Genomic DNA, 17,476 nt, shown 5'->3' on the forward strand with positions numbered 1-17,476 from the left:
GAAGTCTTAATAGAATGGTAGCTGAATGTACGTTTGGCAGATTGAAATCCCGCTGGTGCTGTCTACAGACTAGTTTGGATGCTGGTATCATCAAGGCTGTTTGCATTATTGTGGCTTGCTTGCTCATCTTTGTGAAGCCAAATCTTTGTGAAGCCAAAGGTGAACCATTTGTCCCTGAACGGACCTATGACAGTAATGGATTGCTGAACCAGTACACTCCACCCTAAAGTGCACTGAGCATCGCTGGAGCAGAATGCACATGGGCAAAAGAAATTAGGGACGTTCTGTGCTCCCACATTATGGACTTGAATGGGCCGATGGAAGAGGGAGAATAGTAAGTTAGAATATTTCTGTACAGCAATGCTTGCAGTAAATGAGGTATTGTCACATACAATGAAATTCAGGGGTGGGGAGGCAGTACTGTTACTAAAAGAAAAGGAGTACTTGTGGCACCTTAGAGACTAACAAATTTATTTGAGCATAAGCTTTCGTGAGCTACAGCTCACTTCATCAGATGCATCTGTCACTGTACACAGTAAATGTGGGGGACTACTGATTGTTATGAATTTTATTTTGGATGACATGACTGTTAATGTAATGTGGGGGTGGAACTGTGCATTTACATTATTAATTGATATACATGGAGGCATTGAGAAATTGTGTTTGGATACAATTACCTGGTATTTATCTTTAGTATTCAAAATACACATTATAAGATGCCATGTAGTGATGGCAATATTCTTCCTTAATAAAATAAAAGCCTTTATTTATATTACAAAAATAACAATATTACTGTATTGCCAGGCAGGCCAGCTGCCACTGGAACACCGAGCAATAAACCAACACCACAACCAGTAAGAAAACAAAGTGCATAAACCAACCATTGAACAGTGCAAAGAGTGCCATCAAAAAAATCCCCTAATTTTTTGTGTCCCCTGGCATGTTCTCCTTTCCCTTTCTTGTGTGTTTAGTTCGCACTACCTGCTGCTGCATGGGTGTACAGGCCTGTCAGGAGGTGGCGGACCACAAGAGGGAGGGGGTCTGCACAGGAGTATGGAGGCAGACACGGGGGTCGCCATGGGAGTGGAAGTCTAATGGGGGTAAATTTGTCCTCTCCAGCTGCTGTTACATCCCAGTCTTCTAACCATAGAATTGTCCAAAGCATTCCTGGTGTGCACTGCATGATACCGTGGGGGGGGACGCAGGCGGGGGTATGGGCGAAGCAGGAGCCTGCACTCTTCCAGACATTATTGAAAGCAGCCAGTCAAACAGTTCTTTCTGCTGAACTGTCTTCCTCCCTCACGTGATATTCTTGTTCCAGGAACTGTGATGCAAGTATCTACTCCCAAGCTGCAATTCTATCCTCAAGCTCTACAGCCTGCTGGTACCTTTCTACTTGCCTCTCCACTTGCCTTCCCATTTGCTGTGCAACCTCCTCTCTTTGGAATTGCACCTGCTTGTTGGCCCTTCCAGAATGTCAATCATAGGGTCATCATGGAAAAACCTCCTTTTGGACCGGTCTGTGACAGTACAGAGACCCAGTGTGCTGGAGTGTGTGAGAGCTGACGAGGTACAACAGCCAGCAGAGGTAGAGGTTCCTACAAGCGGACATAAAACAGAACATTATTGTCTCAGTGATTTACAAATGGTTCAGTGCATGAGCACAAAAAACCTAAAATCCTTGTGGAATCTCAAGGACAAAAATGATAGTTTGTAAAGCTGATTTTCAATATATTATGAGAGGAACACTTCAGATCCTAGAAGCTCCATGGACACAACTGGGTTAATTGCACAGAAAAAAGAGTACACAGAGAATGGTAAGTTAAAAATAGCAAGTTTTAAAAAAAAAAATTGCAGACCACCATGGACTATGAGGGAAGGGAGGTGGCCACGGCATACTAGATAAGTTGTCTTTATCATTTCAGGCACTCCACATTTTGGAGAACATGACAATTCTTGTGGTTCCTGAATGGCAAAGAGATTTTATTCCAAGCTTCTGGTGGCAAGCCAGCCATCTATGCCATCAAAATAGTCAAACTTAAGGTGACTGAACAGCACACATACACGTGGAACGAGCTGATCAGCTGTGAAGGTGGCCCTGGAAAATACGCCCTTCCCTGAAATGTGACCGTCTATCTGGAGTTCCTGCTATAGGAAAAGTTTGCAGTTATCATCACCCAGGATTGGGCAAAATTCATGGGGCAATCAACAGGATGCTGTGTTAGCATCTGCATGGATTTCCTGTCTCCCCATGGCTTTTGATACAGCCTTGTATGACTGCATGCAAGCACACATGCTAATACAGACTTGTAAAGAACTCCACAGCCATACCACCATCATCCCCAGCACATTTCTGGACAGCATACAACTCCCCAGCCATATTTCGGACAAATGATTTGTCACATTATAGACCACATTTAGCTTACATGGACTGTGTTTGTAAATGGACTACATTTCAACCTCCTGCCAGCTGTTTGCTGGCGGCTTGTTACATTGCTGTGTTAGTAGGGAGTGGTGTACTAACAGGGAAGGCAATATGAGGCTCTTATTTTTAACACCCTGGCACATCTTAGCAAGAATGTGCAAGTTTCTAATAAAGTTCTGTCCCTTCCATTTCTGCTGTCAGTTCTGTTGCAGGCTGCTCCTTGGGTGGGGCATCAAAAAGCTCCTCCGAGTAAGGACCCAGGATGTGCTGCATCTGCTTCAGCGGTAAAGCCTACTTGGAGACCGGTTCCAATACTAGAGTTACCTGGCTAGCCTGATCTGGTGCCTTCGGGCTCCCCTCCAGTCCTATACTGGATTTGGGGGCAGAAGGTTGCCATCCTGCCTAACCAGACCATCATGAAGCACTATTGGCTCTGCTCCATTCAGTATCCAGCATCCAAACTCCTTGTGAAAGGGACAGGATGACGGTGAGGTCCCAGAGGCGTGATTCTCATCCCTGGCTTTCTGGTAGTTGGTCTTGATCAGCTTTATCCTCTCCCTGCACTGGTCATCAGTCTGCAGAATCTCCAGTGCCACCAGCCTCTTTCCTATCTCCTGGTACATGTGGTTGTTCCTGGAACTCTTACCAAAATCTGCTGAGGTCCCATGACCAGGAAGCAGCCAGTTTGGCAAAGGACTTCTTCCAGTTGGTGGCCATGGCAAATGCAGAAGGTTCACTGTGTTTGCAGCTCAGCAATCAGAATAAAATGGAAAGGTTAAATGCTGAGCTGCTGTACATGAATAAGGAACGGAGCTTCCATTTTCTGGGAGTTGATTGCCTCTCTTGGGATAGATGGGACAAAGAACAGATTGGTGGACTCTCAGGGCCGGAGTTGGGGGCCCCAGGCCTGAGCTGCATCCACACTGCAGAATGATGGAATGTGGGCCTGAATCCTAGTGGGACCTAGGTTTGAACCCCACCCCAAGGTCCTGGGCCTGAGTCAGACAGAATTGCATGCAGACAGAAGTGGGATTTGGCCTCAAGCCTGAGTCTGAGCCAGGGCTTATATTGCAGCATAGACATACCCTTTGGCACTTTTCAGGGTCAAAACTCTTCTTGGGGTAGGGTATGTTTGTTTGTTTGTTTGTTATGGGGTGTGAGCTGGGTACATAAGGAGGTATTTGTACTGTCACTCATTGTGGAAAGGCTTTCTCAAAGAGGAAGGCTTTGCAGGTCTCCTAAAGATGGATTCATCTGATCTGCTCTTGAAGATTGTTCCACAGGCATGCTTTGTCCCCAGCTCTCACAAGTTTCATCACAAGCTTTACCACTGTGGTTTCAGACAATCTCGTTATTTCAAATATGATGCTATTTTCATATTGTTCTCTTGCATAATATAGAGAAAAATGTTTGTACATTACTTAAAATCTATGCTACAGTATGAGTTGGAATTGTAACTATAGCTTTCAGCAACAGCTCTAATGAGTGTGAAGGGGTAAAAGGAGGGAAAAATGAACAAACATTTTATTTCATGTGTTTTCATCTTCCTTGTAATAGAATTTGAACCAAACACAATATGATGTATTTGTGGGCTCACACAATCAGGAGGAGCCTTTGGACTGGCCCTCATTTTAGTTCCAATCTGCCTCTGTCCCATACTGATCTACATGTACTGTGGTGTCTAAATGCCTCATCATCTTTAATTCATTTAGCCTTTCAACACTTCTTCTAAGGATTGCTATCCCATTAACTGATTTTCAGAGGTGCTGAGCATTCTCAGTTCCCAATAACTTTAATGGGAGCTGTGAATGTTCAGCATCTTTGGATCAGGCCTTTTGTGACTCACCTAAAGTTCCACAGGAAGTCTGAGGCAAACCAAGGACTGGAATACAGAACTCCAGAATCCTAGTCCCATGCCTTAATGGCCACACCTTCCTTCCCTCTGGTACACTCACACCCACTTAATGCAATTCCTGACTGGAAACAATTTTCTTTGCTTCAAACTCTTTTGTCACCTCCTTAGAAATGTGACAGCTTAATATCAATTTGCAATAAAGTTTCCCATTTATTGTTAATTGAGAAAAACTATGTTTTTCTGAGCCAAACAGCACGTGCAGACAGCTGACCAAATTTGTATGTTCATTTCTGTGCTTTGTGTAGAGAGGAAATTAGGAGGCTGAATGCAACGTAAGCTGTAACTGTAAAACAAATTTTACCTATAGCTTCTCTGTAGTATTCAGTCCATAGTATAAGGTGTTTTTTAAACATGTGCAGCTGCTGTACAGGAAAGTGAAAATTGATAATATGAATGATAAGTTATAAACTTGAATAATAGGAACTTGATCTTCATTCACAACCTTAAGTGTTTTCAGCTCAGTTTCCTCTTATTTAACGTTTATATCAATGAAAGGATAAATTGTCCTGGCCAGAGGGATGGATAATAGATGTGCTTGACTGCATAGAAATACAAAATCTGCCGTACTGGGTTAGACCATGATCCATCTTGCCCAGTATCTTGTCTCTGACAGTGGCCCATGGCAGAGTTTCAGAAAGAGTGTACAGAACAGAGCAATTATAGAGGGATCCATAGTAAGGGTTGCCCTGAGATGGGATGGCATTCCTGACCATCTTGGCTAATAGTCATTGATTGACCTACCCTCCATTAATTTATCCAGTTCTTTTTTGAACCTAGTTATACTTTTAGCAATCACAACATCCTGTGGCAATGCGTTCCACAGGTTAGTTGTGTATTGTGTAAAAAAAGTACTTTTTTAATTAGACCTGCTGCCTATTAATTTCATTGGATGGCCCCTCATTTTTCTATTGTAGGAAAGGGAACACAAACACTTTTCTATTCACTTTTTTACACCACTCATGATTTATAGACCTGTCATATCACCTCTTAGTTTTCTCATTTCTAAAATAAATAATCCTAATATTTTTAGTCTCTCCTCAGATGGACACCATTTAATACCCTGGATCATATTGTCTGAACCATGTCCAGTTCCACTATCTTGATTCTGAGATGGGATAACCAGAACTGGAAACAGTATTCAAGGTGAGGGCACACCATAGGTTTAGATAGTGGCATTATATTTTCTATTTTATTTTCTATCCCTTTTCTAACATAATGTTAGCATTTTGACTGCAGCTGCACACTGAGTGGAACTTTTCGGAAAACTATCTATTGTGACTCCAAGATCCTTTCTGAGTGGGAACAGCTAATTTAGAAACCATCATTATATATGTACAGTTGGGATTATTTTTTCAAATGTGCATTAATTTGCATTTATCAACACTGAATTTCATCTGCCATTTTATTGCCCAGTCATCCACTTTTGTGAGATCTCCCTGTAACTTCTCCCTGCCTGCTTTGGACTTAATTATCTTGAATAATTTTGTATCATCTGCAAGCTTTGCTATTTCATTGTTGACCCCCTTTTCCAGATCATTAGGAAATATATTAAACAGCCAGAGCCAGCTCTAGGTTTTTTGCCGCCCCAAGCAAAAAATTTGCTGCCCCAAGCTTCGAGAGCGCAATTGCCCAAGCCAAAAAAAAAAAAGGGATGGCTGGAATGCCGCCCCTGGAATTGTGCCACCCCAAGCATGTGCTTGCTTTGCTGGTGCCTAAAGCCGGTCCTGTGAACAGCACAGTTCCCACTACAGATCCTTGGGAGACCCGACGACTCACCTCTCTCCATTGTGAAAACTATTTATTCCTACCCTGTGTTTCCTACCTTTCAACCTGTTACTGATCCATTAGAGCAGTGCTTCTCAAGCTATCTGATGTGGGGGACCGGCAATTCTTTTTTCCAATGTGCGCGCAGACCGGCAGCCGATGGCTCTCAGACTGGACCACCGCTTTGAGTAGCACTGCATTAGAGGACCTTCCATCTTGTCTGATGGCCCTTTAGTTTCTTTAAGAGCCTTTTGTGAGGACTTTATCAAAGACTTTCTGAAAATTCAAGTACAGTATATCAACTGGATCTCTGTTATTCACATGCTAGTTGACTCTCACAAATATTTCTGATAAGATTGGTGAGGCCCAATTTCCCTTTACAAAAGCCATCTCGACTCTTCCTCAATTCTGATAATTTTGTTCTTTACTATAGGTTCTATCAGTTTCCCCAGTACTAAAGTTATGCTCACTGGCCCGCAACTGACAGGATCTCCTCTGGAATCCTTTTTAAAAAATCACTGTTACATTAGCTACGATCCAGAGATCTGGTACAGAGGCTGATTTCAGTGCTAGGTTACATACTATAGTTAGCAGTTCTGCTATTTCATATTTGCATTCTTCAGCACTTGTGGGTGAATACCATCTGGCCCTGGTGTCTTATTTTGGTTGGTTTATCAATTTGTTCTAAAACCTCTACTATTTGGGACAGTACTTCCTATTTGTGACCCAAAAACAATACCTCTGATGTGGGTATCTGCCCTGTGCAGCCTTGTAGTGAAGACCGATGCAACGGGCTTGTCGTCCTAGAGTACTGCTTGAGCACCTTTGTTGTCCACACTGCCTGCTTGGCAGGCTTCCTGCCTCTGATGGACTTTAAACCAAAGTCACTGTTAGTTTTTGCGTCTTCAGCACATCGCTTCCCAACTTCTTCCTGGGCTTGTACAGGTTACTTGCCAGAGTGCGGGTTCCTTATTTTCCTCAGCTCTCTTTAACTCCGGGGAACTAGTCATTTTGAAAACAAGGCTCAAGTCTGGGACAGCTAAAGACCTGTCCGCTTTGAAACTTCCCCGTCCTGTTGCTTGGCCGCACCCTGCATGTGGAGGATTCTCTCCCGCTCCCATTTTGTCTCTGCCCCACAGTTCGGTGTCTCTCATTTCAGGGCTGGGCTTGCGGGGGGGGACTTAGCTCCTCGCTTGAGGGCCTTCGCTGTGTGACAGGCGTGGTGCCCGGGCCCCCTGCCCGCTGGGGCAGCGCGCGGGGTGGTGCCGGCTGGCTGGCTGCACGGAGGCGGGGTGTGTGGCTGACTCCTGGACTCGCACCGGAAGCGTGGGAGACACCCCGCCGGCAGACGCGGTCACGCCGGTTCCAGCCTCCCCGCAAGCGCCCAGGTGAGTTGTTCGCGGCTGGCTGCGCACGGGCACCGCCGGCCCGGGCTCCCGGGGAGAAGGTAGGGAGAGGAGAGCGCCGCGGGCTGCTCCCGGCAGGGGGCCGGAGCCGTGCGCTCGCTGGCGGCGGGGAGCCCCTGGCCGCGGCACCTCTCACGGATCCGCCCGGGACGCTCGGCGGGCCTCCGGGCACAGCCGCCCCTCAGGAGCCAGCTCCCTGACCCGCGCGGTGACGAGCCGCGGCTTCACTGCGCCAGCGGAGGGCTGGGGTCAAGCTGCCTCAGTTCCGCCCCTGGGGTTGCGGTTTTGTCCCGAGCCCACCCTTCCCCTGGGGAGGGCCCGGGGGCGGGAGAGCGCTGCCCTGGCGGGTTTGCGGCTCTAGCCCAGCCCAGCCCATGCCAGGAACGAACAAAACTCCAGCCCTGCTCCCCTGTAACTTTCAGCATTGGCAGTCAGAGCAAGGGAGGCAAGAGCTACGCTTCCCCTGCAAGCCTGGCATTCAGTCACACACAGCTAACTTTTGTATGATTGCTTCCTTCTGACTGGCCGCTGGTCCTGCTTATGATCTCAGTTGCACCGTGTAAATCAGTGCAACTCCACTGACCTCTGATTTCAACTGAAATCAGAGTTCTGCACAAGGATGCCATTTGCTCTTTCCTCTTCTTGTTCTGACATGTCCCCCCCTCTAAGCCATAGCAACTTTGAAAGTCCTTGGAGATATTTTTGTATGCCAGTATGTGACCTGACCTTTCCTCCTTGGAGCTGAGTCCTCTGCTCAGCATCCAGGGAGGCCAATTTCTTTGAAAAACAAAAACCTTACATTTGGTTTTGGTTTTGCTTTTGGTAAGGGCACATATATAGTTCCCCAGAACTGAATTAAAGTGTAATGGCTTACATTATAAGTGTTAGGTCCTATTAATGTTTTGTGAGTGGCAGAGAGAGAGTGTGTGCTGGTATACCGTGATATAACAAACCACTCAGAATAAGAAATTCACCTTTAAAAATAATATTTATTTCTGATTATATGTAGGACTTGGACAGTTAACATTTAACAAAGAGAAAGTTCTCCTTTTTTCTCCCCTTTTTAAATGAGATTTCAAGTGAATTCATTTTATATACACATTGAACACACGCTGCCTTTTCCTAGCATTTTGCACTCCCTCAGTTTGAACACTTGAACTTAACCTTCATCTCCCCCCACCCCCCAGCAAAGCAATATATTCTTCTTGTCTTTTTGTTTCTGTGCTGTGGTATTTCTACATCTGTAATGTTTCTTGCCTCGAATATGACTTTATTTTTATATTTCTTCCATAAACCCCTCCATCCAGCATGATTCTTGTAGAGGTTCAGTGGTTAACCATCAGTATACAATGGATATTTAATTTTTTAATTCAGAAGCAGAACTAATTTGCAAATACTGGATTAAGTGGGACAGATGTAGCTCGGTGGGGTGGTGATTTGGAATCATCTTTAGGGCCCAGTCCTGCATGGTTGAATTTAGTGAGAGTAGGATCAGGCTTCTTGAGACTAATGAAGCTAAACAAATTAAGACCCTGACAAAATATGTAGACATTGATCCTGGAATCAGATATGCTGATGCCTGTGTGGAGGCCCATGGCTCCACAGATCTGACTGCAGAATCAAAGCCTTGTATTGTAAACTCCTTACCCATGTTGTGTACATTGTTGAATACAGTGTTGGGAAATAATAGTGTAAAGTAACTAAAATGGTGCAAGTGACTTAGTATCTCTGAGTGTATATTTTCTGTTTAAAATGAAACATGAAGAGTCTTAAATCTCCACATGCAATGCAATATAGATCTAAAATAGAATAGTTTTGAATCATTTAAACTGAGCACTAAATTGTGTGATCATTCTCTGAAACTAACAGATATATAAACTTCAGCTATTCAGACAAAATTAGAAATAAATTACAGAGGTTTTATAATTCCTTAGTTTTCAGACACATGAGATGGTAGAACTATAATTAATCATGTGATAAAGGTGTGCACAGTGTTGATTTTGTCTTAATTTATTGTAAGAATTAGAGAAAGGTTAGCAAAATGTTTATTTTAGAACATTGCATGGAGTTTACATCTTATCCTTTTAATGTTTATCATAAACAATGGGGTGATGATGGCTCTGTTTTATATACAGAGTTTTTCCTGCATTATTTATTTCTTTATGTAATGAAGATTACATAAATGTAATCTTACATAAATTACATAATTGTAATAACAGATTACCACAGTGATTCCTTGCCCCTTTTCCAGTCAGACAAGGCAATGGACAACTCCTTTTTATGTTTTTATTTTAATTTTTAAATTTTGCTATTGAATGGAATATATTTGACCTCTTCTAGGACTAGAGACAGTATCAGAGTATCAGACTTGAGGATGGTCTAAAAATGGATGGCCAAAGATCTTGAAAGCCAAGGAACTGTTTTGCCAAATAAGGAAACTTGGCACATGCTACTGTGTATTTTAAGCTAGTACAAATGTAGTCCTACTTTATTGGCAAAGTGTTGGCAGTATGTGACCCCAAAAAAACACTGAAAACTACTTTGACCGTGTTACAAAATCAGAAAGTGCGGTGAGGGGAGTGAATAATTTAGTAGCTCGCTATGATGATTTGCAATGGGATTGCTAGAAGTAATCCAAACAATTGAATATTAAAATAGCTCCAGGGATGTGTGCAACAGGACAGATTCAGTACTCTGTATTATAAATGCACACAAATCTAACACCAGTATATTGGGACACAGACATATTGTGCAAGTTGTGCTAATCCTGTTCCTTTTTGTGTCTCTCACATTTAAACCATCAGTGGCAACTCGATCTACAATATAAATAGTAACTGATAAAATATTAGGGCTCTGTGCTTCCCTATGCACATACCGAAGAGGGGAGTTCTGCCTCTGTAGCATTTCCCCATCCAACACATGCAAGCCCTTTTGCAGAGTTGGAGAGACAGGGGAAGTGGGTGGGCTTCATCAGGTTCCATTCTCTAACAGTGAAACACACTGAGACAGAATTAATTTGCACTGTTTTTCCTATTCAGTGCTACAGGACTCCCTCATTCATTAGAGAAGATCCAACTCCAGGAAACTTCTCTTTGTAGAAGCTAGTGAGACTCGATGACAGAGTGAAGGCAGAGGGCATCTGGCGGGTGTCTTTTGTCTTCTGTGGATTCCACAAGATCCGTGTGTTAAGGGAACATGGGAGAGAGCAAACCATCCTTTGTGCCTCCATTCCCAATGGAAGAATTTGGAGGAAATTCTGAGTTTCAAAACAGAGCTGTCTTTCATAGGTTGGTTATTCCTACTTAGAAGTGAATGAGGCCCATAGTTAAATGTGGACATCAGTGGCTAGCTATCAGATGGTGTTAAGCATGCTGAGAATTTATTACTGTATTGAGCTGATCATGCTGTTGCCGAACAATTTGGATACAAAGCGACATACAATAATAGACTGCTAGTTACTGAATTAAAATAGAAATCTAAAGTGCAACAGAATGTTCCTTAGATCCTCTTCTCTTTGGTGCAAAAGTCAACAATTTCTAAGATCGCTGCAGAAATTGCTGTAAGGAGGGAAAAAAATAACTTTCAAAAGAGAAGATGGCTTCAGTTCTTGGGTTGTATTACTTCCAGCTCATGTTAACTGATAGAAATCAAAATTGAAGTTCAAGAAAGGAAAACTCTTTATTTTCATAAGGTGATAGGTTCTTTAGAAATACCTGAGAGAGAAAATGACTGAACCATTGCTTCAAATACTTACAATTCACAGTATTACTGAGCTGCCACAGCTTCGCTTCATAGACAACAAAGCCAATTAACATAGTTTCCCCCACCGCTATAGTACAATAACAGCTAGAATGATAGAACTGTGGGGAGTACAAAGTTTCAGGCTATTGTGGTAGTTCTTTTTGAAAGAAGCAAAACAGAAAACTGTTACAATGAAAGATGCTCTTGTCTGAAAAGATCTGAAAATGCAGTGCTCAAGAGTAGAAGAGTGAAGCACTTGTTTTGAAGTATAAAAACTCAGTCTGGGGCCTAACGAACTATAAGAATTTTCTGTTGATCCACTGTATAAACCCAGATTTGGCACACAATTGTAAAGTATCTCTTAAAACATGACAACAAGTTAATTAATAATGACGTGTAATACTCATATAGTAGTAACAGATACACCCAAACAATTGTTTTCTCCCACAAAACAAAGGGATTAATCTTTCCAGTTGACAATTAGCTGTTTTGTAGCTATACTGTAGATATGAAATAACAGTCAAATAGGTCTATTCTCTCATCCAGAAGAGGGCGACTGTGCATAACTCATGTTGGCATTAATTACAGATACCTGTATTAATAGCAGTTACCTGCATACATCTCCCATGAGCTCATTGGAAAATATATTTTGAAGAATGCAGTATGAACCAGTGTGTCATCTTTAAAATGTCTTAATGATATAGTATGCCAGTGACTCAGATGTCTCTAGGCTTGTAGACAGTAGCAGATAAACTGTTTGCATTGGAAAGGAGTAAAGTTAGGGAGACATAAAATAACTTTGAGACATTTTCATTGATGGAGAAAGACCTATTGTGGATTTTGGGAATTAGTGAGTGAGTGAACAAAGGGGAATGAAAAGCATCACAAAATGTACATTGTTCAGTTATGTGACAACTGTGATTCAGTTTTATTTATCCTTTGTGATGTACTAGTAAATGTTGAGAGGTATATTTTGTCTAAATAGCAAAATCTTAATAGTATAAGATCTTGCTCTGTGCTAGTAAATTTTTGAGAAGCTGTGTGGGTAACTTATTCTGTGTGTATGGGTTATGGGATCTGTAGGTTCTACAATAATTTAAAATAATTAGGTAGCTCTGACAGCTATTAATGCAAATGGTGAATACAGGAAATAGTGTACCTGTTCCCCCAAGAGTATTTTCCCTTTGCCTTTGTTTCTGTTCCTTCTGTCATCTCCAGCTCAACCACTTTTCATCACCTGTTTACGATTCTCTGTCTAATTTATGGTCCAATCCTATATACATTTATGCACGTGTCAAGGTTCCTTCCCCATTCTGAACTCTAGGGTACAGATGTGGGGACCTGCATGAAAACTTCCTAAGCTTACTTTTACCAGCTTAGGTTAAAACTTCCCCAAGGTACAAACTATTTTACCCTTTGCCCTTGGACTTCCACTGCCACCACTAAACTTTATCTGGGTTCCTGAGAAAACGTAGTTTGGAAACGTCTTTCCCCCCCCAAATCCCCCTAACCCTTGCACCCCACTTCCTGGGGAAGGTTTGGTAAAAATCCTCACCAATTTGCATAGGTGACCACAGACCCAAACCCTTGGATCTTAGAATAATGAAAAAGCATTCAGTTTTCTTACAAGAAGACTTTTAATAGAAGTAAAAAAGAATCACCTCTGTAAAATCAGGATGATAAATACCTTACAGGGTAGTTAGATTCAAAACATAGAGAATCCCTCTAGGCAAAACCTTAAGTTACAAAAAAGACACACAGACAGGAATATTCATTCTGTTCAGCACAGCTATTTTCTCAGCCATTTAAAGAAATCATAATCTAACACATACCTAGCTAGATTACTTACTAAGTTCTAAGACTCCATTCCTGTTCTGTCCTGGCAAAGGCATCGCACAGACAGACACAGACCCTTTGTTTTTCTCCCTCCTCCCAGCTTTTGAAAGTATCTTGTCTCCTCATTGGTCATTTTGGTCAGGTGCCAGCAACGTTACCTTTAGCTTCTTAACCCTTTACAGGTGAAAGTATTTTTCCTCTGGCCAGGAGGGATTTTAAAGGTGATTACGCTTCCCTTTATATTTATGACAGCACGCAAGTAGCTTTACTGCAATTAATAATTCCATTGTCTATAGTGAGACTACTCAGGTGAGTGAAGTTAAGTAGGTGCATCAGTGTTTGCAAGACTGTGGCTTTATGATGTAAGTCCTCAGGGTAGGGAGCTTGTCTTTTCATTTGCCTATAAAGCACCATGTATACCTGTAGTACTGCATAAACAATAATAATTAGCTGTGAAATCTATTGAAGGGAAGAGCACAAATGGGCAGTTTCTGGCCACAAGGAAATAAGGGGCTGATGGCAAAGAAGCAGGAAAATAAAATTGAGTTTATCCAAAAAGAGGCTGGAATGTTGGGAACCAATCTCTGTTCCCAAAATTTTTTAAATTTCATCTATATACAGCACAGTTTCAAAGGATTTGAGCCACATAAGATTAATAAACACCAAAGTAAATGCAATAACAACACTAGACCTGCGTAGGGAAGCAACCAAAAAAGGTTGCCACATAATTAAGATTCATCCCAGCTCACAACACACCAGCAACAGTTCACTTCAGCTCAGAGGGTTTGGTAAGAAAAAGAACCCATATTCCCTCACAGATGGTCTGGGAGATAAACTATGTTTGTCTCTAAATTCTGTGTCCTAAATTTGCCTCTCGAAAAAAATGCCTTCGATAAAAGTATTATGTTGTATCTTGCATCATGGACTAAATAGTCAACCAATGCTTTCAGCCTTATAGGACTTTGTCAGTGGATAGTCAAAATGTTTAAAAATAAGCAAGAAAACCGAGAAGACATTGCAGGTAGTCCTAGGCAATGTTTAAAGAACCAGTTGCTGCTTCACAGCTGGAGACCTGCAGTAACCAAATAGTGACTGAAACTGGATTTCTAGTCAGCTGTAATCTAAAGTCCATAGCACAGTTGCATTGAAATCTTGGGGGGGGGGGACCATAATCATTTTTTTAGTATTACAGTAGAGCCTAGGAACCCCAATCAGTGATGTTTGTGCTTGGCGCTATTCAGACATGTAACCTAGAAGATAGTCCAGGCCCCAGACAGTACACAATGCTTAGATCCTGTTTTGAGGAGTACTATAGAAAACATAAGGGCTTATTTAAACACAGAGTTGCACTGGTTTAACTCATGGTGTAATTTTAATTGGTGCAGAGGCTGCCTGGGCACACTTATTTTGGTTTAGCTGAAGTTAATTAGGAACTGGTTTAACCTAAATCAAAATAAACCACTCTTAAACTGAAATACAATTTTCCACAGAGGATTTAAACTGGTTTAGATAAATCAGGGCAAATTAAACTGGTGCAAGTTTGTGTGTAGACAAGCCTCTGACAAATCATCTTATAGAAACCTTGCAAGAACTGCAGGATCCCACATGCTTGGCAGCGCCACTGAGGATCAAAACCTTTTTAGTTTACAACACTATAAAAATAGATTCAAAATTAATCCACAAATGTGATGGCTGTGAGTGATCAGCCACTCACTTAGGTGATAATAACATTTTTAAAAATCTACTACAGCCATAGGATTTATCACTAATAATCTACTGGAAGGACATTCTGTTCCTCTGACAACAAATATGGTATGATCTCTTAAAACTGTAAAATCCATTCTTGGCAGTATGCTCAGGATTTCACATATTAAAACTGAGAAATTATTTTCCACTTATGCTTTGTTATAACATTCAAGCATAACTGAGTTACTTTGGGAAGAGATTTTTATTTTGGCCATCTTTTTCCATGTCTTTCTACCTTTCTCAGCGTGCAGAGAAGAGTACATGGGCCTCAGGCTTACATCGCACTCCTGCCAGAATGTTCAGTTGCTTAGGCTATGTATATTTTCTGTGAAGTGATCACACAACATGGAGAGATTGCATGCTCCAGATTCCAGAACTCCTATGCAAGCTTCAGCTGAAAGTGCATTTCCCGTTTGTCAGTGTGCTTCATGTTAGGGGACCTGTTGACGCACTAGCCTTTTGCAGTGCTGCTCCAGTGTGTGCAGGAAACATCACTAAATCCAAGGAAAATTTCTAACCATTTCTCTGCAAACAGCTGCTTCTCAGAGTCTGGACAAACTCTATAAAATGTTTGCATAGGCTATTGGCATGTGAGTTTCTTAACTTTATTTTCCCTTTAATCTGTTCACTGGTTTTTGCTGTAACTTGTTTATGGCAATCGGTTCTTGCTTTATGATATCTAAAGCATGGTTAGGAGTGTAATAATTCTGTGGAACAGACGTATTAATTAGACTTTTTCTCCTTACAGATTTTGTTGTGGTATATTTTGTCATTATGAGATGTCGTCTCTCAGTGCTTCATTTGTGCAAATTCAATTTGATGACTTGCAGTTCTTTGAAAGCTGTGGTGGAGGGAGTTTTGGGAGCGTTTATCGAGCCCGATGGATATCACAGGACAAAGAGGTGGCTGTAAAGAAGCTGCTCAAAATAGAGAAGGAGGTAAGAATTCACTTCTGGTTTTTTTTCTGCTATGAAACAAATTACTGTTAATAATATCTGAATGTTTTCCACTCTGTTCCTGATCAAGGAAGACCTCCTTGGGATTTTTTTGTTTTAGTTATTTAAGCCAGTTGAATGGTGGTTGTTAGAGTTTAAACATGCTGAGTGTCTTCTGCATCTGTTCCACAGGATTCTTCCTTCCCTGTTTTTTTTTTTTTTCCCTGCCCTGCTTCCTCTTACCCCTCTCAGAGGTCCCTTGCCACAGTGACCCTCTGGAACAGGGCCGGATTAACGCAGGGGCTTTAGGGGCTGCAGCCCAGGGCCCCAGGCTAAGGGAGGGCCCCGCAAAAATAAATCCATAATTATATACAATTCAGTGGTCACCAACCTGTTGATCGTGATCGACTGGTCAATCCTGGAGCCTCTGCCTGTCGATCACGATCTCCGGGCCGCTAAAAGTCCAGCGGCGCAGCATGGCTCAGGCAGGCTGCCTGCATGCCATGGCCTCTTGGAAGTGGCCAGCTGCTGACACGTCTCTGTGGCCCCTGGTGGCGGGGGGGGCAGGCGGGGCCGCGCACTACCCCCACCCCCAGCACCGTCCTTGCAGCTCCCATTGGCTGGTTCCCGGCCAATGGGAGCTGCGGGGGCGGCACTTATGGGCACAGGCAGCACACGGAGACACGCTGTTCCCCTCCCTGCGGGGGCGCAAAGCAGTCGGCCGCTTCCAGAGCGGCATGGGGCCATGGCAGGCTGGCAGTCTGCCTCAGCCCTGCTGCGCTGCCGGCCAGGACCCACCTGTGGTAAGCACCTCCCGGCCGGAGCCAGCAGCTCTCACCCCCTCCTGCACCCCACCTCCCTGCCCCAGGTCAGAATCCCCTCCTGCACCAGACTCCTTCCCAGAGCCCGCACCCCTCACCCTCTCCTGCATCCCAACACTCTGCCCCAGCCTGGAGCCCCCTCCTGCACCCAAACTTTCTCCCAGAAAGAAATTAATATAACAGCTGTTCTAAGGTAAGGAGTAGGCTATTCTGAATTAACTATAGTCTACATGTTTTAAGACTGAAATGTAACCACAGGACGGCTTTATGTAAATTAAAAGGCAAGTTTAGTATAGCGTTAATAGCCTCGATGCCATAATTGTGATCATTTTGTTTTAAATTGGGAAAAAGACTTTTATACAGGATCACAAAATCTAATAGCCCCAGGCCCGCAGGAGAGTTAATCCGTCCCTGCTCTGGAGGAGAAGAGCAAGGTGCATCCTGTGGGCTATTCAGTCCCATTTAGTACTGTTGGCCAAACAGATCACCAGATAGTAATAGGAAACAGTTGAACTCTCCTTTTGCGCTCTTAACTTCTGGCCTGTGTTTGAGGGAGCAGCCTTGGTCCTGCACCGTCCATGGTATAAGTCTTCATAGAGTTAGCCCCAGCTTTTAGTTGGGTGTTACCCCCAGCTCCCCTCATGTCCACACAGTAAAACCTCACCCAAGTTCAATGGTGCTTTCAACTGATCTGGTTGCGGGTGCAAGCTATAGAATAGGTTCCACTTGCAGGTTCACTGAGCAGTGAGGACACAGTCCTAAATCACTCAAGTGCTAACAGTCCTCCAATGACTTCCCACAGTTCCTCCTCCTCCAATGACCAGAAGGATGGACAAATTCTCCCATGATTCACTGGGAAAGAATCATAGACCAACTCAGCTTACTGC

The 17,476-nt window shown here is 43.0% G+C and overlaps 1 protein-coding gene and 1 long non-coding RNA gene across 3 annotated transcripts in view; one reads left to right on the forward strand and one right to left on the reverse strand.

Moving 5' to 3' along the window:
• Positions 1-738: 738 nt before the first annotated feature.
• Positions 739-7,672, reverse strand: LOC140895650 (uncharacterized). The gene is made up of 2 exons (XR_012154296.1): positions 6,844-7,672; positions 739-1,598 (listed from the first exon to the last, which is right to left on the reverse strand). It is a non-coding gene; the product is annotated as an uncharacterized LOC140895650 (long non-coding RNA).
• Positions 7,412-17,476, forward strand: part of MAP3K20 (mitogen-activated protein kinase kinase kinase 20) — a 126,168-nt gene continuing 116,103 nt past the window's right edge. For both annotated transcript variants that reach the window (XM_073305870.2, XM_073305876.1), the window contains exons 1-2: positions 7,412-7,492; positions 15,582-15,771. In XM_073305870.2, coding sequence (XP_073161971.1) covers positions 15,613-15,771 — 159 coding nt within the window. In that variant the 5' untranslated portion in view covers positions 7,412-7,492; positions 15,582-15,612. The remainder of the gene's footprint in view (positions 7,493-15,581; positions 15,772-17,476) is intronic.

This window comes from Lepidochelys kempii, chromosome 11, assembly GCF_965140285.1.
Source record: "Lepidochelys kempii isolate rLepKem1 chromosome 11, rLepKem1.hap1, whole genome shotgun sequence".
Classification (NCBI taxonomy): Eukaryota; Metazoa; Chordata; order Testudines; family Cheloniidae; genus Lepidochelys; species Lepidochelys kempii.